The following is a 26,660-nucleotide window of genomic DNA, read 5'->3' as shown; positions in this document are numbered from 1 at the left end:
TAATTAAAGCACACCACCACGACCCCTGTTCACACTCTGTAACTAAATGCAACTTCAGAAATCATCAGAAAGTCAAAGCATTAGCATAGACTGGTTCATGAAATTTTAACACTACCATAATTCCACGATCAAAATTCAGGGACCTGACATACTGTAGAATTTTTCAGCCTGTTCATTCACTGTTCTGTATAGCTACATTTTTGTTTATACTTCCTTGGTTACCTGTCTAGATTGTCTAAGGAGAAACGTTGTGTAGAAAATCTCAGATAGCTTTCTTTATAGAACCATATAGTCAGAGGGTTCCAGTCAGTGACAAGAAACCACTGTCTAATATCAAATTTAGTATCATAAATTAGCAATGGTGTCTCAATGTACTTCTGTACCACCCACTTGTGGTCCTTTACTGGAAATTGATCTGTTGCTTCTACTAACTTCAGAATATCATCCAGTCTATTTTTGCACACTATTTCTGGAAGAGAAAAAAATTAAAATAATACGCATGTTAGTGTCTAATAATAATGTATGCAGGTGACAGTGTACAAAAATGAGAGATTATACACGAATGAGAATTTCCATATATCCTACTTATGCATGCAGGAACAATAGTAGAATATTGATAGATCACCAGAAAGACACCTGTTATGGTAGAATTAAAAAAATCAAACAAATAACCCCCTCCCAGGTTGCTCGCATTAATTATGTTTTTTAAACCTTCATTATTCAGACAAACAAAGACATATATTTTACCCGACCCCTGAAAGGCTTACCTGCAACCTAGCGATTATGGGCCCAATCCAGCAAAGCATTTAAGCATGTTCTCAACTTTAAGCATGTGATTAGTTCCACTGACATTAACTGAAAGGACTTTCATTGAAAATAATAAGACTACTCACATGCATGTACTTCAGCACATATTTAAAGTTCTTTGCTGGATTTGACAAGTTTTCCTTCTGCTATTCCTTCCCCAAGATACACAAAGTAACAGAGGTAAGATGTTGAAAACTGTGTAAAAATGACTCTTGCATAGAAAATGGGAAAGGTTCTGATTGGAAATGTTTATGCAGTTATGAATGGCCTGGTGGGACAAACAGCTGATGTACACAGTACATTTACAAGTTGCCTCTCCAGATGATACCCTACAACTTTGGGTAATAATAAACACTTTAAATTAAAAAAACAAAGGAAGCTCTTACCTCTGCCACGAGATTTTGCTCCTGGTTTAATAATCCAGATATTGTGGTTACCATCTATGTCTCGCTGTGGGCTTGTAGACATGATTTTGCTTAGAATCTTTTGACACTGTGTAATGTAATTATGTGCACTACAAATGACAGCACCTTCACTACAAAAAAAACAAAATTTTAAAAGGTAATACTTTATGCATAACTATTTTAGAAGAAGCATTTTATGAACTTAGTTTATACAGCTGTCAATATTGCTTTTTTCCCCCTAAAGTACAGTATGAAGCGTTTCTTGCTACAGTGATAGAAATTATTAGATTATGGATTTACAGAAATAAGTCTCACAGGTTACTGAGCTCATTTATTTTGGGTATTGTGTCAGGAAAGTTCTGTTATTAAGGAAATAATCTGCTTATAAAAACTTGCAATAATGGGGTAACGTGAATTATGAAAAGCACAGGAGTGAGGTTAATTGCAGGCTGAAAGAAGGGGGATTTTTTTCTTTAAACAACAAATAGAGGGGTTAGATCCAACATCTAGACAGCCCTGGGCAGGCAGGGCAGCATGAGAAGAATTGGCACCCAGTATCTGAACACTAGGAAAGTCAAGGCTAGTCTCACCTTTCTTTTCTAGACCTCTTAATTGCATAGACAGCATAAAACATAAAGGAATATATGTCTTCTCAAACTGTCTCTCATCAAAATCATAGAATATGAACTCTTCAAGGTAGGGACTGTGTCTTTGTTGTGTGTGTATGGTACCCAGCATACTTTTGGATGGTTAATGAATAAATAGTAATACTGTTATTTATTATCTATATTGTGATAGTGCTTTGGGACACCAATCATAAACCAAGAACCCTCTGTGCTAGGTACAAAGACAGAACAAAAAGAGTACTTGAGAATGTAATCTAGGTAATCCTTGGCCCGTGTGCATGTGTATTGAGTTATCTGAGCTCCTTCTCCCTGTAAACACTTCTGATCCTGTATGCTCTCCTGATCCTGCAAGGTGCTAAGTGCGTACCGAATGGTGCTCACTCCACTCAACTCATGCTTAAATAAAATGCGAGTTGAGGGAGGGTGGATGCTTCTCGAGAGGTCTCAGCATCTTGCAGGATCAGAATCTATATTTGTTAATTGCTTAGTTATCAAGGTGATGGCTAGGGTAAGATCATAGCTGCTGTATACAAACATTTAAAAACATCAAATCTTACAAATATAGATAAGTTGTGGTTTCAGCCATTTGAGAATATTAGCCTTCACATTCTGGGGGAGAGGAGGAAAAGAAGGTAAATAATCTTTATGTCTGGCAACCGGCTTTGTGCCACTCTGTGCTGTGAACCTGTCATACCTCATCTACCTCAGCAGTGTCAGGCTCAATCAGTACTTAGATGGTAGGCCTTCAGACACCTTGATACTGTTGGAAGAAGACGTTGTACAGATACCCCTCCAAACCAGTTCTAAAACAATGCACCCAATATGGTTTAGGAAGCACTGTGTTGCTGGAAGTATCATCTAATAGGTGAGATTTAAAACCAAGATGTCAGTCTCCTGAACACTAACGATCACATCATTATGGCAGTGGTCAGAGACCTTCTATTGTTCAGGCAACAAGAAAGACCAATTATCCTGATCCGACCATGATGACTTACAGATTCCAATGAATTTCAAAGTCTGCTAAAAGACCCAACCCACAGAACAAGGAGTCAAGGACCTGGTGAATCATTACCATTCTATACTGTCTGCAGCCATTAACACGCTGCCCCCAAAACAGTCCCTTTCTCCCCATCAACACACAGTTCTCCTTGGTTTTCTGATACCCTATGCTGGATGAAGACAAGAGTGGAAAACTGAGTGACAGTGGAAGAAAACAAAGGCTGATTCAGACAGGGTGACATATAATGAATTCCTCAAAGCCTATGCTGAGCTGTATTACAGACCAGGAGAACCTTCCTATCAACCTCCACTGAGGCTGCCAAATCCCACCCCAAGGAGCTATCCAGGGTGATAAACTGCCACATCAATCCTGAATGTCTGCAACCTTTATCAGAGCCAAGTACTAAGCATTCTTAAGAACTATCATCCTACTTAACTGAATATCACACCCATTTGAGAAGTCTTCTCAAACAGGATGGATCTGCTCTACTTCCACCAACCAAGAGCTCACTTGCATTCCCAGTGTTCAGGACACTCACTCAGTAGGAAGTTATGGACACCCTAAAGGAGTCTTGACTCAAGACTTGTGAATCTGACCCATGCCCTTCATGGCTTGTGAAAGAGTGTCATGAACAACTGGTACCACTCCAACTGAATGAACCAATGCCTCATTCAGAGAAGGAATCTTTCCTTCCTCCTTCAAACATGGAATAGTCCAACCTACACTGAAGAAACCCACTTGCATAGTTTAGTCTTAGCCAACTACCACCCATCGTCAATCCTCCTATTCCTGAGCAGTTCATAGAGAAGCTACCAAAAGGCCAAAAATGAGCTCCTCCGATTGAGGGTAACATTCTAGCCCTGGATGAATCTGGATTCAGGCCAGGACACGGAACTGAACCCACTTTCGTGGATGATCTGTCAAAGGATAGAGGACAGACATCTACTCTCATTCTTCTGGGCCTCTGTGCAGCATTCAACACTGCTGACACTGAGACAGGTGGCAGGGATCCAGGGTAATATGCTAAAATGGTTTAATTCCTTTCTGAAAGGATGATCCCAACAAGTAGTGAGTGATGGGAAACTGCACCTCCTCAACTAGACCCCTGACTTGTGGGGTTCCACAAGGATCAATTCGCTCTCTGATCTTTTTCAAAATCTATATGCAACCACTAGATGAACCGGTCAGATGACACGGACTCATGTGCCGGCAATATGTAGATGACACACAGGTCTTCCGATCAGTCACCACATACAACCGCAATGCTACCACCAGAGCTTGGTTGAGTTCAGCTCTTGGATGAAGCTGAACGTAAGACAGACAAAGGTGATGCTGGTGGGCAGAGGAAAGCATTTTAGAACATAAAACGAGCATAAGAACAGCCATACTGAGTCAGACCAAAGTTCCATCTAGCCCAGTATCCTGTCTTCTGATAGCGGCCAATGCCAGGTGCCCCAGAGAGAACAAACAGAACAGATAATCATCCAGTGATCCATTCCGTGACCCATTCCCATGTTTTGGCAAACAGAGGCTAGGGACTTCATCCCTGCCCATCCTGGCTAATAGCCATTGATGGACCTATCTTCCATGAATGTATCTGTCTTTTTTTAACCCTTTTATAGTCTTGGCCTCCACAACGTCCTCTGGCAAAGAGTTCCACAGGTTGACTGTGCGTTGTGTGAAGAAATATTTCCTTTTGTTTGTTTTAAACCGGGTGCCTATTAATCTCATTTAGTGATCCCTAGTTCTTGTGTTATGAGGAGGAGTAAATAACACTGCCTTATTTACTTTCTCCATACCAGTCATGATTTTATAGACCTCTATCATATCCCCCCCTTAGTTGTCTCTTTTCTAAGATGAAAAGTCCCAGTCTTATTAACCTTTCCTCATATGGAAGCTGTTCCGTGCCCCTAATCATTTTGTTGCCCTTTTCTGAACCTTTTCCAATTCCAATATATCTTTTTTGAGATGGGGCGACCACATCTGCATGCGGTATTCAAGATGTGGCACAGCATGGATTTATATAGAGGCAAGATGATATTTTCTGTCTTATTATCTATCCCTTTCTTAATGATTCCCTATATTCTGTTATCTTTGAAGATCTTACAGCCACAGTGCAGTCCACATTGGTTGAAGATACACACCCACAATTGGTCAATTCAGTGTATACTCTTGGATTCCTTGCTGACACGGAGCTCTCACATAGCATTATCCACTAGTAACACTTTCTACCATCTTTTGCTTGGCTAGGAAACACTGTCCCATCCTGGCAGACAAAGACCTAGCCTCAGTTATTCAGCCTGCATCATCTCTTGGCTGGATTACAGCAGTGCAATGTATCTGGGCGCAAAGCCATTAGTATTTAGGAAACTTCAACTAGTACAGAATGCTACAGCATTTCTCCTCAGCAACACAGGCTACTGGGAACATATCAAACCTGTCCTCCAATCCCGATACTGGCTTCCCATAGAATAATGAATCTGGTTCAAGATCCTGGACTTTATTCTATGCCCAGGATATCTAAAAGACCATTTAAAACTCCAGGATGAAGACTGTGATCCACAACTATGCTCCTCTGGAACAATGGAATTCTCAACAGTAAAACTTGTCTGTGTGGGAGACAGAACTTTCCCTTGGGACTGTCCAAGAATGTGGTATGAACTCCCCCAGGCACTAAGGACTATCATAAACCTTTCCACTTTCTGCTCTATATCAAAGGCACAGTTCATTGACCTTGCCTTCTCTAATATGAACACATAGCAACAGGCATATTTATTTATTTTTTTAAAAAGGACACACACAATCAAAACAAGGTACTCTGCTGTGCACACTTTTCCCTCTGAGAGTAGATGAGAGAACAAACATCACATGAAAGATGTATAATCTTATAGTTTACTGGAAGGCACTCAGACACTATGGTATAAGTGGCCCCATAAGAACTTGAATAGAATAATCCCATTGCACTTTTTGACAGGTTTCAGAGTAGCAGCCGTGTTAGTCTGTATTCGCAAAAAGAAAAGGAGTACTTGTGGCACCTTAGAGACTAACCAATTTATTTGAGCATAAGCTTTCATGAGCTACAGCTCACTTCATCGGATGCATTCAGTGGAAAATACAGTGAGGAGATTTAAATACACACAGAACGTGAAAAAATGGGTGTTTATCATGCACACTGTAAGGAGAGTGATCACTTAAGATGAGCTATTACCAGCAGGAGGGGGGGGGGGGAGAAAACCCTTTGTAGTGATAATCAAGGTGGGCCATTTCCAGCAATTAACAAGAACGTCTGAGGAACGGGGGGGAATAAACAAGGGGAAATAGTTTTACTTAGTGTAATGACTCAACCACTCCCAGACTCTATTCAAGCCTAAGTTAATTGTATCCAATTTGCAAATTAATTCCAATTCAGCAGTCTCTCGTTGGAGTCTGTTTCTGAAGTCTTTTTGTTGAAGAATTGCCACTTTTAGGTCAGAAATCGAGTGACCAGAGAGATTGAAGTGTTCTCCGATTGGTTTATGAATGCTATAATTCTTGACATCTGATTTGTGTCCATTTAGTCTTTTATGTAGAGACTGTCCAGTCTGACCAATGTACATGGCAGAGGGGCACTGCTGGCACATGATGGCATATATCACATTGGTAGATGTGTAGGTGAACGAGCCTCTGATAGTGTGGCTGATGTGATTAGGCCCTATGATGGTGTCCCCTGAATAGATATGTGGACACAGTTGGCAACGGGCTTTGTTGCAAGGATAGTGTGCATGATAAACACCTATTTTTCATGTTCTGTGTGTATATAAATCTCCTCACTGTATTTTCCATTGAATGCATCCGATGAAGTGAGCTGTAGCTCATGAAAGCTTATGCTCAAATAAATTGGTTAGTCTCTAAGGTGCCAAAAGTACTCTTTTTCTTATTCACTTTTTGTAAGAATACGCATGTTAAAACCCAACTGTCCTGGCCAGAGTGTACCTCAGATAATTCTATATTGCCTACATAAGTACTCTCTGTAGTTTCAAATGTAAACAGTGTCCTGTCCTTCCATCTTGAACTGTTTTGTAGTACAGCTGTGCACTGCTAAGCCGTGTGCTATGGTAGACCTTCCATGTGGTAAGTTTAGTAACTTCATTAAAATCAGTATACACTGATTTACACCAGCTGAGGATCTGACCCTATATATTTGTATCGTGCTTTGAGTTCCTTTGATGAATAGAGCTATATATCAGAAGGGTAGCCGTGTTAGTCTGTATCCACAAAAACAACAAGGAATCCGGTGGCATCTTAAAGACTAACAGATTTCATGATGACTACAGCACCTCCTTCGTCAGGCCCTTTAATTATAATGTCAGAGTTATTTTTGAGGCTGTGGATGGCATTAAGTTCTGTACGGCTGAGGTTATGGGGCAAGTGATGCTGTTTGTATACAATTTCAGCCCGTGCACGTCTGCGGAAGCACTCTATGTAGAAGTCCAGTCTGTCATTTCAACCATCAGGAGGAGTCCACGCAGAATTATTCTTCTTGTAATGTTGGTAGGATCAGTGCGCTGTTCAGTGGTGTGTTGAATATATTCCTTGAGTCGGAGATGGCGAAAGTAGGCTTCTAGAGCTATAGATGTGCAACATATTACGAAAACAACGAGGAGTCCAGTGGCACCTTAAAGGCTAACAGATTTATTTGGGCATAAGCTTTCATGGGTAAAAACCCACTTCTTCAGATGAATGGAGTGAAAATTACAAATACAGGCATAGATATACTAGCACATGAAGAGTTACTTTCAAGTGGAGAACCAGTGATAACAAGGCCAATTCAGTCAGGGTGGATGTGGCCCACTCCCAGTAATTGATGAGGAGGTGTCAATACCAAATTGGAAAATTGCTTTTATAGTGAGCCAGCCACTCATCTCAGGCATTGGCACTCTTACAGCAGGACCCATCCAGAAGTCACCTACTACAGGACAGACCCAACAAGGAAAATAACAGAACACCGCTGGCCATCACGTACAGCCCCCAGCTAAAACCTCTCCAGCACATCATCAATGCTCTACAACCTATCCTGGAAAACGATCCCTCACTCACAGACCTTGGGAGACAGGCCAGTCCTCGCTTACAGACAGCCTCCCAACCTGAAGCAAATACTCACCGGCAACTACACACCACACCAGAGAAACACTAACCCAGGAATCAATCTCTGTAACAAACCCTGTTGCCTACTCTGTCCCCAAATCTACTTTAGCGACACCATCATAGGACCCAACCACATCAGCCACGCCATCAGGGGCTCGTTCACCTGTACATCTACTAACATGATATATGACATCATGTGCCAGCAATGCCCCTCTGCCGTGTACACTGGCCAAACCGGACAGTCTCTATGTAAAATAATAAATGGACACAAATCAGACATCAGGAATAGTAACATACAAAAGCCAAGAGGAGAACACTTCAATCTCCCTGGACATTCAATAACAGATTTAAAAGCAGCCATACTTCAACAAAAAAACTTCAAAAACAGACTTCAAAGAGAAACTGCAGAGCTACAATTCATTTGCAAACTTCACATCATTCATGTGGGCTTGAATAGGGAGTGGGAGTGGCTGGCTCATTACAAAAGCAATTTTCCAATTTGGTATTGACTCCTCCTCATCAGTTCTTGGAAGGGGACCACATCCACCCTGACTGAATTGGCCTTGTCAGCACTGGTTCTCCGCTTGTAAGGTAACTCCCTTCTCTTCATGTGCCAGTATATTTATGCCTGTATCTGTACTTTTCACTCCTTGCATCTGAAGAAGTGGGTTTTTTACCCACAAAAGCTTATGCCCAAACAAAACTGTTAGTTTTTAAGATGCCACCAGACTCCCCATTGTTTTTGTGGATACAGACTAACACGGCTACCCCTCTGATACTTGACAACATATTGGGGGTTGGACTGGATGATCTCCTGAGATCTCCTCCATCCTGGATGACCTCCTCTCCTCATCTTCTATGATTCTACGATTACAGTATTTCTTATTGGAATTACGGGTTTATTTCTAATCTGAATTTACATTTAGGGCCAAAATGTGATACATTTACTCACAATGAAGATTATCTTACACCCTTTACAATAGGGCTATTTGTGGGGTAAAGTACTATTCATTGTGAGTAAGGGAATTATAACCTAACCCTTAATCAGGACTTTAATTCAAAACAGTTAATTGGAGTTGTGAAATCTTACTGAATGAGACAGTAGTACTGTTCAATTAAGTCTTTCCATTCCTCCTCACTAAGAATTGCAGACGCGTCCATTGCTGTGTCAATGTCCTCATGTTCCATCTGCCCAAGGTAGGTTTCACACACCTGGCAAGCCATGTCTATTAGTTTTCCAGGAAGTTGCTTGATTTCCTTTTCATCAGAATCTACAGGAGTTAAAAAAGCACGTGATTTAGGACATGTCAGTGAGGTAAGTACATTTCTGGAACATATGTACAATTAGAGAAGCAAGTCTTCCCCAAAGTATGGGGAACCTCTCACATTCGATGGCTTTCTTCTGGCTGCAATAGATTTCTTTTTTCAGTTTGAGAGTTTTTATTGTTTTGTACGACAGAAATAAAATGAGAAAGGAAAAATGAATACATTCAGAATGTGTTTGCAAATGACTCCCTAGTTGAAGTTACATTGGGACTGCCACTTAAAGCAGGACTAAAAGCCCAGTGTGAGGGTGACAGGACCCCTGCCAAAAAGAGACAGTGGTGCTCTAGTCTAGTCCATCATGGTTACTCCTGAGGGCATTCTGCGCCAAAAAATTAAAAATTTTGTGCACAGTATTTTAAAATTCTGCAAAATTCTGCAAGTTTTATTTGTCAATAAATAAATGCAGAGGCTCTAACATGGCAGTGGGGAGCACAGGCCACTGGCTGCACAAAGGTGGGAGATCACCCTGCAGCCTCCCCACCCTGGGGACACAGACTCAGTGGTCAGGCTGCACCCGATCCTGACATAGCACAAGGCCTGGGCCTGCCCCATAAACACCCTGAGGCCCTGCCCCTCTGCGCGAGGCACACCTGGTGTGGGACAGGCAGGCTCAACCAGGCAGGATCCAAGTGTGGAGGGGCTTACTGTGGGGGGATCCAGGTGTGGGATGAGAGGATTCTGTGTGGGACAATCTGGGTGCAGGCAGTTCAGTCTAGGTGTGGGGGGATCTGGAGGCACAGAGGCTCACTGTGGAAGGGGGGTCCAGGTGCAGAGGCAATGGGACTCTGCAGGGGCTGCTAGGTGAAAGTGGTTGGGGTTCAGTGGGGGGGTCTGGGCACTGGGGTAAGGAGGCTTGGTGGGGTGGGAGTCTGGGTGCAGCTAATTGGGGGTCAGTGGCGTGGGGGTCTGAATGTAGGGGCTCAGGGTGGTGCAAGGGGTGGGGTTCGTCAGGGTGGGGGTTTGAGTGCAGGGAGCTCAGCAGGAGGTTGGGCTGAGTTCAGGGATGAGGATCCAGAGGCAGGGGATCTGTGTGCAGGGGGCTCCAGATTCAGGGGTTGAGGTTCAATTGGGTAGGGTTTGGGTATGGAGGGCGAGGGGGGTTCTGGGTGTACAGGATGAGACTTGGCAGGGGTGTCTGAGTATGCGAGGTCCAGATGCATGGGGGTTGGGCGGATGGGGGAGCAGCTCCCGTACAGTGACCCCTCCCTCCACAGCTGAGGAGCGATGGGGGCAAGAAGCAGGGGAGGATGCTGAGCTTCCTGCAGCTGGGGGAGGTTTCTGGGGGTGGATCTGACACAGCCTCAGCCATTCCCTGCAGGAGAAGAGGAAGTCCTGTCCTCTCCTGCCTCCAGTCCAGCCAGGACTAGCAGCTGATCCTCGCTCAGGGTACGAGCCACTGCTGAGGTATCCCCAGCCCAACCTCTCAGTCAGCTGCTCCGGGTGCCTGAAACGATGTACCAGTGCAGTTATGGAATGGTGCATGACTTCTCTTGAAGCTTCCCTTTACTTCCCTGTCAGAAAGTCATTTTTCTGCAGGGAAGCAAAGAAATCTGTGGGGGATATGAATTCTGCGCACACGCAGTGGCACAGAATTCCCCCAGGAGTAATCATGCAAGAAGGCTACCCATCAGATAGGGCAACTTGATATCACTCTTATGAGCTACATGTGCATGGGGATGTACCCTATTGCACTGTTATATTGCTAGCAACTTACAAATGTATCTCTCCCATCTGCTACTGCTGATGCCCCCACCCTGGGTCAATGACTATTAGTGGAGTGTATCAGATGTGCAACTTACTGTGTATTCATATTTTCAACTCCACAGGTGGAAGACACAGCATTTACAGCTGTCAATCCTCTTTTCCATTTCCAGTGTAAGGCAGAAGCCTTGCAATATGAACAGGATGACATGGATGTTTAGCTCCATGACTAGGTCCCACGCCGTCTGAGTGTATTTAATGTGACAGGGCTGGGACTGTGTCTGGTTTTCTCATATTTTTCTTCTGTCTGTACTTCCTCCTTACACTTTTATTAGATAAACAGCACTTTAGCTTTCCACACCTTTATCTGCTTTCCCATAGATTAACATTCTTTCTTCCTTCAGTATGTATTTTTTGCAGTTCCCCGAACTTAGCCTCTGGGGCACTGACCAGCACTAAGGAGCAACCCAGGCCAGTGTCTACCCACTCATACCTGGGATGGCCTGACTTTTCAGCTCCAGCCTCACCATTGTGGAAATCTTTGTATGGCATTTAATTCCTGGCCTTTCCCAAAATGCTCCCAAATGTTTAACTTCCCCCAAAGCACACAGCCACCTTGCAGCAGGCTCAGCTGCCTTTATGAAAGTTCCATGGGCAGATCTATTAACCATGCATATCTGGTTAGATGCATAACTCCATAGTTGCATGTCTATTCAACCCTGAAAGCCCAGCCACCACACCTGAGCTAACTCACTCAAGTCAATGACAAAAACCTCCCACTGACATCAGATGGAGCAGGATCGAGCCCCAGAACTATCCGCACAAAACCTTGTTAATAACTTTGCTTAATTACAACCTATTTTCAGTGCATAAGCTTTGGAGGAGATTTAGATATTTGTAAAAATTGAAGGGGAATTTATAAGCTACTTTTGAGGGACACACAGAAGCATTAGACAAAAATAAAATTTTCCTGCACTCTCAGATGCATAAAGTTCTATTGATTCCAGTAGAGAACAAGGCCTTTTAAAACTGTCGTTTAACAGATCCTATCCATCGCAGATCTACAGGTATCAGAAATAAATATGGTCTCTCAGATACCATTGGGATAACTGTTGATAAATATTGACTTTTTAAATGGTGACCACTGTAGTTATTGAAGTAAAATGCTAATATTTATCCTCTAAAAATATACAGATTAATTAAAGATGAACAAGATATTCCTCAGCCCTTTTTCCACACCAATAATTTTGTAATATTAACACTGATATTTAAGAAATACCTTTCTTTTGGCCTACATCTTCTTTATTAGCTTTTCCTTTAGACTTCTGTGTTTTTTTATCACAGGCATTAAGACTGATGACCCATTTGAGTATGCTACATGCTGCTGTATTCCTGAAGTCCTCTAAAACAAATAACATATTATTTTAGATTCTGTTCCACGAAACAGAATGCCCACAAAGGGATAAACCTGTTAAAGGAATGTGGTTTTCATAAGCAAAAATACTATTTTCCACTCCACACATCAGTCTTTTATAAAAAGTAGAAAGCCTAGTACAGTAACTCCTTGCTTAACGTTGTAGTTATGTTCCTGAAAAATGCTATTTTAAGTGAAATGATGTTAAGCGAATCCAATTTCCGCATAAGAATTAATGTAAATAGGCAGGGTTAGGTTCCAGGGAAATTTTTTTTGCCAGATAAAATACTATATTTTATATATGCATACACACACACACACACACACAGTATAAGTTTTAAACAAACAATTTAATACTGTACACAGCAATGATGATTCTGAAGCTTGGTTCTGAAGTCAGAGGGTGGGATATTTCCCAGGGAATGACTTACTGCTAAATGATGAACTAGCAATGGGCTGAGCCCTCAAGGGTTAACACATTGTTGTTAATGTAGCCTCACGCTCTACAAGGCAGCATGAATGCAGGGAGGGGAGACAGCATGGCAGAGAGAGACAGAGACACACGCTGTGTGTGTAAGAGAGAGAGAAAGAGACACACATTGCCCCTTTAAGTACGCTGACCCCACTCTAAGTACACTGCCTTTTTAAGTAGATCAGCACGTTGAGACAGCAGCTGCTGCCAGCAAGCTCCCTCAGTCCTGAGCCCTGTCGTGTCCTCCCTCTGCTCTGTGGAGATGGGGTAAAGGAGCGGGGGGAGGGGGACACCCTGACATTAGCACCCTTCTTTCTCCCCTCCCTGCACAGCAAGCAGGAGGCTCCCGGGAGCATCTCCAAGGCAAAGGGCAGGAGCAGCACACAGCAGTGGGGGGAGGGACAGCTGAACTGCCTGGCAATTGATAGCCTGCTGGGCAACTGCCGCAGAGGGAACTTAAGGAAGTGGATGGGGGGCTGCCAGCCCACCCTGGTTCCAAGCCCCCACCAGCTACTCCAACGGGCTGCTCTTTCTGCAAGCAGTGGACAAAGCAGGCGGCTGCCATACAACGTTATAAGGGAGCATTGCACAACTTTAAATGAGCATGTTCTCTAATTGATCAGCAATGTAACAACGAAACAACGTTAATCAGGACGATGTTAAGTGAGCAGAAAAATTGTTCTTGTTTACCTCTGAGGATAGGAGAAAAAGCAATGGATTTAAATAGCAACAAAGGCAGTTTAGGTTGGACATTAGGAAAAGCTTCCTGTCAGGGTGGTTAAGCACTGGAATAAATTGCCTAGGGAGGTTGTGGAATCTTCACCACTGGAGATTTTTAAGAGCAGGTTAGACAAACACCTGTCAAGGATGGTTTAGATAAGACTTAGTCTTGCCATGAGTGCAGGGGACTGGGTTAGATGACCTCTTGAGGTCACTTCCAGTCCTACAATTCTGCGATTCCAGCACATTTATCTGTGGCTTTCTGAGATATGGATGTTGTGAAAGAATATTGATGCTGGTGCGACACTTCACCCCATATTCTTCATAACGATATTATTTGATATGATTATAGCATAAGTATGATGTATTTTATGCAAGATAAGTCATGTGAGGTGTCATTGGAAAAATTATGATTTGCTTAATATGATTATCCTATTTATGTACATGTATCATTTTTGTATCTAAAGTTATAAATACTATGTATCTGTACTTCAAAGGTAGTTACACCTGGTAACACCCACTAGACAAGATGCTTTTAGTCTAGATAGCTGGTTGGGAAGGGCCTATTCAGGACAATAAGCCATTAGGAAAAACAAGAGGCCTTAGGAGAAGCTTATCCCCCACCTGGTGAGCCTTCCTGAGGACACTACAGACAGGCTGTAAGTAATGGCTGCTAGGACTCTACAAGGACATATGACCAGGTCACACGATTCTGGACTCCATCTTGGGATGTCAGTATTTCTCCACAAACCGGTCTGGGAACCAAGTTTTGAAACAAAGGATTCCCGCCATATGCTAAAGCTATATAAGGCAGGGATACATCATCTGTAGTGCTTCACTCCCAACACAAGAAGACTCCTGGAAACACCTGAGGAACAAAGACTGAACTGTGGGAAGTGCTGCACCCAGGCTAAAGGGATTTCAAGCCTATGTATGAAGACCTGAGAAATCCAAGCTGTACAGCTAATGCAGCTTGTGCCTAAAGATCTACAAGTCTGCCTGTACCATCAGTTTGGGTGAAAATCTGCTATTCATATCCAGTCTGTCTAGTATATCAAGCTTAGGTTGCGTTTTTGTTTATTTGCTAGATAATCTGCTTCGATCTGTTTGCTATCACTTATCACTTAAAATCTATCTTTTGTAGTGAATACATTTATTTTATGTTTCTTTGACTGGAGTGGTTGGAGAAAATCTCTGCTTGGTTACCATAAGTGGGCATTGTTCTCCTCACATTGAGGGAGAGGCTAAGTGGGATTTAAATGCATATACTGGCCAGATTTGACCAAGGCAGGACAGTACTGCTCTGAGGTCCTAGGCTGGGAAGCTGGTAGTTTGAGAGCCTCTGTGTAACTTCAGCTGGGTGTGTCCCTACCTGTGTGAATGCTAGTGAAAGTGCCGGCTGGAGGGCTTTGCAGGTTGTCACAACAGTACAGTGTGAGAGGGAGCCCAGGCTTGTGGGTCAGAAGCCCCAGTGGTACCCCAGTTCCAGGTGGCACCCCGGGGGGAACCCATCACAGCTGCATCCACAGCATACAATGTGCTATTTAGAAATCCTCATTCTGTCATTTATTGGACTATAAAGTGTCCCCCTCACACAGCACTATAGAGTTGAAAGGGACAGCAGCATGTGACCAGCAAAATATTTCTGGGTAATACTTAAGAAAAGTAGGATGGGTTTTGTCAAGCTGCCAGCCCACAGAAGATTGTCAGCACCAGGAATTTGAGGGGGTAGCAAGCAACGTGGTCAGCCCTCAAACAGAGGATCCAGCGGGACATCTGACTGACCCCAATGAAATCCCAGGGAACAACAAAATAGCTGCATTGTCCCAGAATACCCTATAGGGGTGAAAGAACCAAGTTGCAGTCCCTTCAAAGAGAAATAATGAGACTCGCTAATCCCCTTAATAAACCTGAAAGTAGTCTACTGCCTGTTTGCCATGTAAAGAGAAGACGGAGTAGAAGATTGTCAGACCTCTTCTACAAAGACAACCTATAACGAGGCAAAAGAAAGCCAGGACCAGTAGTGGTCAGGAGGCTGTGTGTGTACTGAAGAATGTGGTTTGTGTGGGCAGGGCTTAGAAAGTTCAGATAAATTTACACTAACACCTAGATTTTGTGGATTTTATCTGAACTGAACTTAACCACACATCAGAATCTTATGAAGTTTGCCCATCACAGTATCAACCACCTTTCATCCATCTGAAATAGCTCATTAAAAGATGGTAGAATATTACCAACAAATTTTAAAATGCATCCTGAAAGTCTGAAAACTCACTATAAAAATGTTCTTGATAATTTGTGGTTTTACACATTTGCATATACAAAATATATGCTCAAATACATACATTTACTGTTCTTTCTACGGTGTATTGTATAATGTCATCTATTTTAAGAGGCTTGGCATTAAAAATTAACAGAGCAGGAACTTTGCCTTTGAAGTAATACATTCAATGAAAGGACTCATTACTCCACACCAAAATTATTTTCTGTAAAAAGAACAGGTCATATGTAGTGGTGAGCTGGAGCCAGTTCGCGCGAACTGGTTGTTAAATTTTGAAGCCGGCTTAGAACCAGTTGTTAAAGGGGTGGGCAAACTCCGGCCCGCGGGCCGCATCTGGCCCACAAGAGCATCCTGTCCGGCCCGCCTGAGCTCCCGGCTGGGGAGGCTCCCCTGGCTGAGAATCCCTTTTTAATTTTTACTCACTGGTGGCGCTCCGGGTCTTCGGCAGTGGGTCCTTCACTCGCTCCAGGTCTTTGGCGGTGGGTCCTTCAGTGCCACCGAAAACCCAGAGCGAGTGAAGGAACCGGTTCTTCAGATTTTGGCAGCTCATCACTGGTCATATGCACATCCTTACTCAGATTCTTCCATGCACTGTGACCACTTTATACTGTACCACCAATGCAAAGCCGATTTCAATCCAAAATATCTGCCCTCAGATCACCCCAGTTTTCAGGAATCCTCTGGTGGTATATAGTTGTGGTTGGCTATGGCCAAGGATTTCATGAACACCAACTGTTTTACCAGTCACTTTGGGCAATTGGTAGCAAATATAATAAAGCAGCCTTCAGGCCAGGCCCTTGACTGGCATCACGAAGTGGGGAGCACAAGAGTCACCTTTAAATCCTTCCACCTCCTCCCAGCTGCCCTGTACATTCCATAGTTATAGTCAAGTATTGAGATCCCTTTTAGATCACTCTGTAATATACCACCACTTTAAATTTACTTCATAGCATTAAACGAAAATACAATTTTTGTTACATCACTTATTTATAATGCTTGAAATATTTGGCTCTCAAGAGCCGTTTATAACGACTGCAGGGTGTTTCTGATGCCTTGAAAATTTGTAGACACTTTGTTTTCAATTTGTATTGCAGTCATGCAACATACAATTTTCAGTGGAGTGAAGAAAGAATGATGAACCTTCACAAAACAATAGATATTTTCCTGTTTTCAAACAAACAGCTCATAAACTAGACCTGACACCAACCCACACATCTCTAAAAGACTTTAAAAAAAAATTCTAGCAGTATTAGATTTAGGTGAATTTAGTTTGAATTTCATTAACAGAAGCTCAATTTAAAAAGCAACAAAGAAATTATTTCATTAATCCTCTTCTTTCATGCAGCAGGAAGGTTTAAAAATTGCTTTCAGGCAGAACTCCTCAGCTATGAAAATTATGTCTTAATTGCGAAAACCTGACAGAAGAATGATTAATTGATCTACTTCAGGTTTCTGAAAGATTCAGGTAATAAATTATCTACCTTAGGGTAAAAATCCTTGCGTTCCTCCTATTATCGAATAATGCGGCTATACTGCATTTACACCAGTGTAACTGGGAGCAGAGTAGTTTTAGTTCATACATATTTTCAAACTAAAGGCTTGTCTATACTGTGCTTTAGTTTGCACTCCAAGAGTGTAAATTCTAGTGCACAATAGGGTGCCCTACACTAACTCGCCTGTGTGGACACTGCTGAAGTGCACTAAAAGTTCCCTAGTCTGCATTTAGTGTGGTCCTTTCTCAAACAGTACCACCATTAATATACACTAAGGAACGTGCCAGCAGGGTCCACATGGGCCAGTTAGTGCATGACACTAGCCCTTAATTTGAAAATATGTATGAACTAAAACTACTCAGCAAGGATGTTTCGCTCAGACAAGCTGTGAGGCTCTTTGGGACCTGAGTGGGAGTAATCTGCAGGCAGAATTTGGCTCTGTTTGGACTTAGTACTGCCAGGTACTGAATACTCTAGCTCTGATCCAGCAAAACACAAGCACAAGTTTTAACTTGAAGCATGTGAGTTGTCCTATCGACTTCAGTTGGACTCCTGACATGTTTAAAGTACTGTAGCGTGTACTTAAGTGGTTTGCTGGATGCAGGCCACACTGCTTAGACCCTGGCTTTCAAGATCAAGTTATCAGTATAGAGAAATGCCTGAGACTGAACATGGAAGCTACTCAAATGACTTACCTATAAAATCATGTTTCTCATCATCCATGCAAATACCATAGCAGCGGGGGAAAAAGGTATTTGGATTTGCTGGAACATACCATGGCAAATTTCTCAGATTCAAACAAAGTCCAATCTTAAAAAGAATAAGGAAGAGATCAGATGATGGTTTGGCATTTTCTCTGATACACTGATAGAGAGGACAGATAGCACAGTCTTGGCCTCTATTGAAAATTGTGTATTTATTCCTTCTGTTTATAAAGGGATGTAATTCCATTAACAGATGCTCATCCTGCATTGCAGTTAACATTTGCAACCACACATCATTCTTCAACATAACAAATAATAGGTTGCTCACTCCATTACAGATACATAGCTATCCCCACCATGCCCTCCTGATCCTAATAATAAATACTCTTCTCCCTCAAATGAACCCCACCTTGAGGCCCAGCAAACCATTCCTAATCAGGAAAGCACTTAAGCGCTTGGGTAATGTTAAACAAGCGCTTATGTCCAATGCTTAAATACCATTAAAGTATCTGCTTAAAATTTAAGCACATACTTAACTGCTTTCCTTAACGGAGGTGGACTTAAGCATGTATTTAAGTATCTTGCTGAACTGGAGCCTAAATGCCTGGATGAAAAAGCAAGCTTTCCTGCCTGACAGGAAGGTCAACAGAACTGAGCTCTGATAAATTAAGGAGGCAAGTTTGAGAGCTGAGGGTCCTTTATGGAGAACATCTGGCCCCCGACCTATCCTTAAAGAAAAAAAGGGAGCTCAAAGCTCTAGCACCTTTGCTGGTTGGAAGTGTAGCAGTATGGCACAGGGTGGGAAGCTGTTTCTCAAGTAACCAAGTCCCAAGCCAGTTAGAACTTTAAAATCTATAGCTAACCCCTCAAAATCTACCTCTCCCTATCTATCCTCCTCTTTCTTCCCCTACTATTGCCACGTGAACAGCTCTTTGCTGGGTAGTGCAACTGTGACCCAAGAGAACGGGTGGGAAGGTGTACAGTAGGTGGTCTGCCCACAAGAGCAGGAAGGCAACGGAGAGGGAGCCCATGCTGTGCCTGTGCAGCAAACAGAACTGATGGTATTTCCTGTTTTGTCTGGTGGCGAACAGGTCCCTCTGGGGAGGCCCCCACCTCTGGAAGATGACACTGATGACCTCCGGGTGAAGAAACCACTTGTGGCGAGAGGAAAAGGATCTGCTGAGGCAATCCGCCAGTGTGTTTCAGGCTCCCGGGAGATGTGACACCTCAAGGTGAATGGCGTGTTTCATGCCGAAGTCCCATAGCTGGAGGGCCTCCTGGCACAGGGCTGAAGACTGAGCCCCTCCCTGCTTGTTGATGTAAAACGTTGATGCAGTGTTGTCCATCAGGACCTGCACCACTTTGCTTAAGATCTGGGGAAGGAACACCTGGCAAGCCAAGCGTACTGCCCTGAGTTCCCTGACATTTATATGCAGGGAGAGTTCTTCCTGGGACCAGAGGTCCGGGGTCCTGAGATTGCTGTGGTGGGCTCCCCGAGACTAGGGTTATCAATGGTTCAGGGTCAGCAAAGGGTATCCCTTCAATGACAGATCCTGGGTCTCACCACCAGGTCAGCCAAGTGAGGACCAGAGGCAGAATCGTGAGTATTGAGTCCAGATGGTGTCTGCTTGGGAAGTAGACTGACGCCAGCCACATCTGGAGGGGTTTGAGGAGTAGCCTTGCGAACTGCACCACGTAGGTACATGCCACCATGTGTCACCATAGTTTAAGGCAGACCCAAGCAGTCATTATTGGGTGGATTATGACCTTGGAAATCAGGTCCAACATAGCTCGGAATCGGGCTTCTGGTAGGGAGGCTTTGGCCTGGGTCAATTCAAGCACTGCCCCGATAAATTCTATTCTCTGAACCAGAACAAGGGTTGACTTCTGCTTGTTTATCAACAGACCCAGCACCTGGAAGGTGGCTCAGACTGTACTGATGCTGGGCTGCACCTAAGCCTGCAACTGACCTTTGATCAGCCAGTCATCGAGGTATGGGTAGACTTGTATGCTTTGATGCCTGAGGAAGGCCGCTACCACCACCATGCACTTCGTGATGACCCGTGAGGCAGCCAACAGACCGAAGGGAAGAGTGGTGAATTGGTAGAAGAGTTGACCCACTACAAACCTGAGAAATCTTCTGTTCCCATGGAAGACAGAGATTTGGAAATAAGCATTCTTTAAGTCGAGGGCGGCATACCAGTCTTCTGGATCCCAGGAAGGAATGATGGAGGCCAGGGAGGGCAGGTGGAACCTAAGTTTCTTGTGATATTTGTTGAGACGACGCAGGTCCAGGATGGGCCGTAGACTGCCCTTGGCCTTCAGGATTAAGAAATATCATAAATAAAACCCCTTCCCTCTCAAGTCTCGAAGAACTTCCTCTATGGCCCCACACGTAGGAGGGCTTGCACCTTCTGGACAAGAAACTGCTCATGAGAAGGGTCCCTGAAGAGGGACAGGGGTGGAGGGTTGGAGGGAGGGGTGAATGAAAATTGGAGGGTGTAAGCAATTGTTACTGTACTCAGTACCCAATGGTCCGATGTTATATATAACTACGCTGGGCTGAAAGGTGACAGGCGGTCCAAAAACAAAGGGGGGGGATGGATCTGGTGTCGAGACTGGTATATTGCCCTTGGACAGACCTTCAAAAGCCTGCCAGGCCCTTCCAGGATATCTATGAGAGCCTGACTGGGAAGCTGAGGTAGGAGGCGGGGGGTTGGCGTTGCTTAAAACCCTTCTCTTTTCTTTTGTAGGGCTCCTGCCTGGAAGGCACCACAAACCTGGAGGTGGAAGGGGGGGGTGGCTGCTGAGGCCCAAAGTGCTTCTTGAAAGCTGGAACCGTGTAAAGGCCCAAGAAACAAATAGTGGCCCTTGAGCCCCTGAAGCTTCGAGTTCATCTGTTCCGAGAACAGGGAGGTGCCCTCCAAGGGGGAGTCCTGGATGGATTGCCGAACTTCGTGATGGAGGCCAGAGGAATGGAGCCACGAACAGCGCCTCATGGTGGCTGCCGATGCCATAGTCCTGGCTGCTGAGTTGGCTGCATCCAGAGTCAGCTGGAGGGAGGTCCTGGCCACAGTCCTGCCCTCCTCTAAGATGGCCATGAACTCCTGTCTTGACTACTGCGGCAGGGAATTCTTAAATTTGGACAATGAGTCCCACAGATTAAAATCGTATCTCCCCAGCAGGACCTGCTAGTTGGAGATACGTAACTGGAGACTGCCCATCAAATAAACCTTATGTCCAAACAAGTCCTGTCTCTTGGCCTTTTTATTTTTGGGATAGCATTCGACTGTCCCTTTCTGTCCCACTCATTTGTCACCAACACTACCAGGGACCCCAGCAATAGGGGTGTGAGTAAAACTACTCAAATCCACTGGCTGGGACATAGTATTTCTTCTCTGCCCTTTTTTATGTGGGGGGAGGCAGAGAAGGAGTCTACTACAGTGTTCTGATGAGGCCCATCACCACTTCGTTAACAGGCAAGGCCACTCTGAAGGGAGGAGCTGCAGCCAGGATGTTGATTAGGCTGCAGCTGTGTCCTGACTCCTTAAGCTCCTCAACTTCCAAGCCCAAGTTCGCAGTTCACCTTTTCAGAAGCTCTTGGTGGGCCCTGAAGTCATCCTGAGGGAGTGGGTTACTAGGGCCTGCAACCGCCTTGTCCAGGGATGATGATGAGGAGGCCTGAGCCAGAGGTGGCGCTCCCTCCTCCTCTACTTCCACCACGTCCTTTGGGGCCATTTCCTGGACATCGGCACTGAGGTCAGTACCAGAATTAGGGTCTGGTGCTGGATGGGAAGAGACGATAGCTCACCTTTCTGACACCACTGAGTATGAACAATGGTAAGGGGGGGCCAGGTGACAGGGGAAACCCCCAAGGACTCTGGTGGCCAGGCACTGGCAGAAGGGCTGGTACAGTAGTCTGGTGTGTAGGCTGGGTACCGGTAGGTTTTGGGTGGAGCAAAGGATTCCACTTCTGACTCTGAAGAGGAATCTTCCCCTGAAGATCATGGCAGTGCAGTACCTGCTTCTGCGATACTAGGGAACTGGGGACCGCTGCATCGGAACCATGGAGGGCTTGCCCCTGGATGGCGCTGCAGTGGTCAGTGCCATGGTGGAGCTCACCACACCTTGCTCCCTTCTGTTCCCAGTTGCCTTGGCTGACGAGGGGAGTTGAGGGATCGGTGGGATCGGAAGGGACAGAAGGTCCTTTGCCACCTGGAAAGCCTCCTGGGTTCAAAGGGGCCAGCAGACACCTGACCCCATGGCTGCTCTGGGGAGTCAGTGGTGGGTCCTGTATCGGACCCAGCTATCTAGGCAGAGTCAGTGGCGCAGTCAGAGGCTCAGGGAGGATGAGTGGCCCAATATGGGTCTGACTACGCTAGGCACTCCCCGCTTGTCCCTCTTCTGTATGAGAATGGCCTTCAGCCGAATATCCCTATCCTTTCTCGTGTGAGGTCTGAAGTCCCTGCAGATCTGGCACTTCTCTTTAACAGCAGACTTGCCCAGACACATTAGATAGCTAGAGTGCAGGTCTCTCACTGGCATCGGCTTGCCTCATGGGGCACACGGCTTGAAGCCCAGGGACTGGGGCATGCCAAGCCCCTGGGGCAAAAAGTCCCTCAACGACAGAGTCAACTACTAACACCATTCTGACTCTATCTAAGAGCTATATATACTAACTACAATAACTATACAAAATATGGACAGAGAAAGTCCAAACCACAGGGAAAGAAGGGTCATTCCAGCAACTGTCACAGAAGGAACTGAGAGGGCGCAGGGCCAGCGGCACCCCTTATACTGATGCATGTGTGGAACACCAGAGGGCGCTAGAGCCGGCCCAATGGATACCACCAAGGGGAAAATCTCCAGCAACTGTGCGTGTGGCGCACACACCCCTAGCATGGAATGGACACAAGGAAGCACTCGAAAAAGAACAGCAAAGCCTTTCATTGGGGTTTAATTCACTAATTTAAACAGGTTGAGAATTATATTAATTATAGCACAACAATCTATTTAGATGCTAAAAATATTAATATAACAAAACGGTACCACACCTATCTTAAAAGCCCTAGGTGCTTTTGACATAAGATCACAAAAACAAATAATAAATAGTAGCTAATAACTAGCTTTCCCTCAACCCTTCCCCACCACCACCTACAAAAAAATCAATCACTCAATATACTTAGCAAGCACACAAACCATACAGCTCACTCGGGCTCTACAGTAGGATCCACACAGACAGAGTCTTGTATGCCACATAGAACACCAATGAAATCAACAGGGCTTCACATGCGTGCAAGGGTCTACACATGTGGATCTGATTGCCAAGTTGGGGACTCACACATTTAGAGCTGAGAACATGGATATTGTTCCTTTAGAATTTCAAAAAAAAAAAAAAAAAAATCCACCATGCCCCTCTGGTTACATAACAATAGAAAAACAAATTCATCCTCCTGAATAACCTGGGATGAATTTGCTCCCATATATGTAAAGTCTTTAGCTTTGACTTCTTATATCAGTTACTGTTGGTCACATTAATATGGAAATAAATTTAAAAAACCCACTAACACTCACTAACCCTTCACCTTGTATAATCTGTTCATGAAACCTAATACCAATAATGTTCCCCATGTGGGAACAGCACCAAAGGCCAAGTGATTTTAACTATCTACTTACTTTAGTTGTAAAGGAGCCAGTTTTTGCATAATGATTCAGCATCTGATCACAATGTAGGTTATGGTAATTAATTGCATCCTTTTTTATAGTCCAAAAAAAGGATGTCTCTTCATTTCTTACCAACCTAGACTGGCACAAAAAAGACCCTGTATTATGATTCCACAGATTTAAGATCAAGGAAAGTTTTATTAATATATCCAATACCAACTGCTCATTTTCTGCAGTATATCAAAGTTATACCCACGACTTCACTTTGTGGGCACAGGAAGCTGTGCACTGGCATAGCTGTGATAACTTAGTTGGGAGAACATGTACAGTCACAGAGCCTTTTAATTCTATCTGCTCCTTAGAGCATTTCCAAAGTGAATTCCTCTGAATAACAAATAAGGGCTTGTTGATGTCTGTACGCACGTATGCTCTTCTGCCTGCAGGACCAGTGGAATGTTAAGGCTCCAGGACATATGTATATATTTTTGAGAAACTCCCGGTCCCAAAGAAAATAGTAAAAATGACAGTTGCTTTGGAGGCTCTCGTGTCATCTGCTCAAGCCCCATTTTTTAATCAGGTGACTGACTGGCTCATGGGGTGATTTTCTAGACTGCTCATTTGTTCACGGGGTAGCATCACTAATATCTTGAGCATCCATTCACACAGAGACATATGTGAGCTGCTGTAGAGACAGTCATCCTTGTCTTCCAGAACTATATGATCAGTGAAAGTGCAACACAATAGATGGCCAAAATAACTTGGTGAAGCTTTGGTATGGGTAGGTAGTAATGGCCACGTAACCTATCATATATGTGCTCTCTTCTGGACTAGGATAAACTTAATGAAATGTTGGTTGTACAATATCAGTGAGTTATAAGTGACTAAACTAGATGGCAAATAATACCCTGACAAGTATAAGATTCTTTCGTAAGCCCCATGGGGCCATCTTCCTACTTCAGTCAAAGGAACGACTGCCAGTGGCTTCACTCAGTATGCTACTGGATTAAGTACATGCAATAAGTTGTTGGTGTGTGTGGTTTGTAAATGCAAATGATTAACTAAATGATTAACTAATAAATCAGTCAAGCAACTTCCCTGAATAGCAAGACCACAGATCTGGTAATCAAGTAATAGACTGGCCAGTGCACAGTTAGTTTAATGTACAGTAAAATACAAATTACTTCAGTAGGGGCTGCATATACATTTGATGGGTACTGCATACCAATCTGCTAGACCAAAAATACATCCCATGCTGTTACTGGGCCAAATTCTTCCTACTGTAGATGCACTTTAGCTGGCATTTCCTTCCGCTATCCAGCAGGCAAATTTTTGCCTTGCGTAACTCCATTGAATCCAGGCAGAAATTGGCCCACTGTGGCTGGACAGTAAAAGGAAGTGAATTAAATGAGACAAAAAAATCAAAACTTATTTTACACATATTTTTTAAAATATACTTCAGGAAAAACAATAAGTACATATGTAATCCTACCATTACATCATGAATGTCATCTGAACTGTCAAGGCCAGAAACTTCTTCACACAAGACACTTCTTTTGCCTTTAAAAAAATCATGTAACAATAATACAACATAGATAAATATATTGTTTTAAAGCCCACAGAAGTTTTGAGCAATAGGGAGTTACATCTACAGAGTGCTAGCAGTAGACAAGAGCCCCCAGTCCCAGATAGATTTTGTGAGAGGAGCTATGTGCCCTATAAAAGATGCTCTACATTTATTTGATCTCCCACGACCTGTAGGCTGAGAACATTAGCAACCATAAATTAATTTTTCTTTAGTAAATATGAATATTACACACAAAACCATGTAAAAAGAACATTAAGTTTGCAAAATCAAACACTAAAAAGTTAGGAAATGCCAGCATTAAGGCTGCCCATGCAACCCTAATTCTGCCCATTGTGCATATGCATTACGATGCAGTCTTTAATTACATGATAACATACTATTTTTTCCAGAGAACCGGGTTAGATGGTGCTCACAAACTGAGCAGCTATACAATATTTTGTTTTATCCTCATTGTTAAGTGACTCCATGCTATCTGTACTGCATGCTACTCAAATCCTGCTCTGAAGCCAGAATTATCGATTTCCTTGTGGGCTTTTCTACAGTACTCATCGCTATAGCATCTGACTGCTTCACAAATATTACTTTATTTTCACAACACTCCTGTGAGATGAGCGGGTATTCCTAGAGGATTGCACTTGCACACTTTCTAACTTTTGTGGGTGGAATTTATTACACATGCTAGGGCTCTTGCATTCCTCTATTCCACCCCACAAGCTCCCTGTGTATCACCCTTCTATCTCCCTCTATGTCAGGGACTCCCTGCCTCTCCCTGCAATCTCCTCCCTGATATGGGTTCTGAGTGTTCCACATTGTCCCCGCCACCCATACCAGCGTCCCCCCTCCAGATACACTGTAAGACTTTAATGGGAGCCATCAACCAGTTGTTCTATCTCCAGACAACTGCAGAGCTGCTTGAAGCTGTGGTTGTGCTAACCAGATAGCAGGGTCTCCAGGTGTCCCTCTTTCCATTTTCTAACTTTCCTCAAAATCAATAGGTTTCTGTCCACTGATGCCTATTGGAAGTGGCATTCACAAATTATCACATTTCAGACAGACAGACACAAAAATGCCATCAAGTTGAGTGTAAGGCCGTCACAAGTGTGGCCATTTATTCCAATTTTAGCAATAGGGAACTGAGGCACAGAGAAATTAAAGTCACAAGTATCCACTAACTTTGGGTGCCTAATTTCAGACACCTAAGACCTGATTTTTCAGAGTGTTTAGCATTATATAGCACAGCTCCCGCTGACTTCAGCCACAGCCGAGTGCTCAGCACTTCTTTGCAAGTTCGACACCAGTGTATCAAGTTGGGCACTCAGAAATGAGGAACACACAATTA

At 43.8% G+C, this 26,660-nt stretch overlaps 1 protein-coding gene across 2 annotated transcripts in view; it reads right to left on the bottom strand.

Annotated features, from left to right (window-relative positions):
• The window catches only part of TTLL8 (tubulin tyrosine ligase like 8), a 60,449-nt gene that overhangs the window by 11,821 nt on the left and 21,968 nt on the right, over positions 1-26,660 (bottom strand). The window contains exons 6-12 of one of the 2 annotated variants that reach the window (XM_048836829.2): positions 25,226-25,293; positions 23,749-23,877; positions 18,064-18,178; positions 12,268-12,390; positions 9,052-9,232; positions 1,194-1,342; positions 223-469 (exon numbers count right to left, since the gene is read on the bottom strand). In XM_048836829.2, the coding sequence (XP_048692786.1) occupies positions 223-469; positions 1,194-1,342; positions 9,052-9,232; positions 12,268-12,390; positions 18,064-18,178; positions 23,749-23,877; positions 25,226-25,293 (1,012 nt within the window). The remainder of the gene's footprint in view (positions 1-222; positions 470-1,193; positions 1,343-9,051; positions 9,233-12,267; positions 12,391-18,063; positions 18,179-23,748; positions 23,878-25,225; positions 25,294-26,660) is intronic. The other variant, XM_075124472.1, reaches the window with a different exon arrangement.

This window comes from Caretta caretta, chromosome 1, assembly GCF_965140235.1.
Source record: "Caretta caretta isolate rCarCar2 chromosome 1, rCarCar1.hap1, whole genome shotgun sequence".
Classification (NCBI taxonomy): domain Eukaryota; kingdom Metazoa; phylum Chordata; order Testudines; family Cheloniidae; genus Caretta; species Caretta caretta.
Note: the sequence above shows the minus strand (reverse complement) of the source record. Positions and strands in the feature narration are given on the sequence as shown.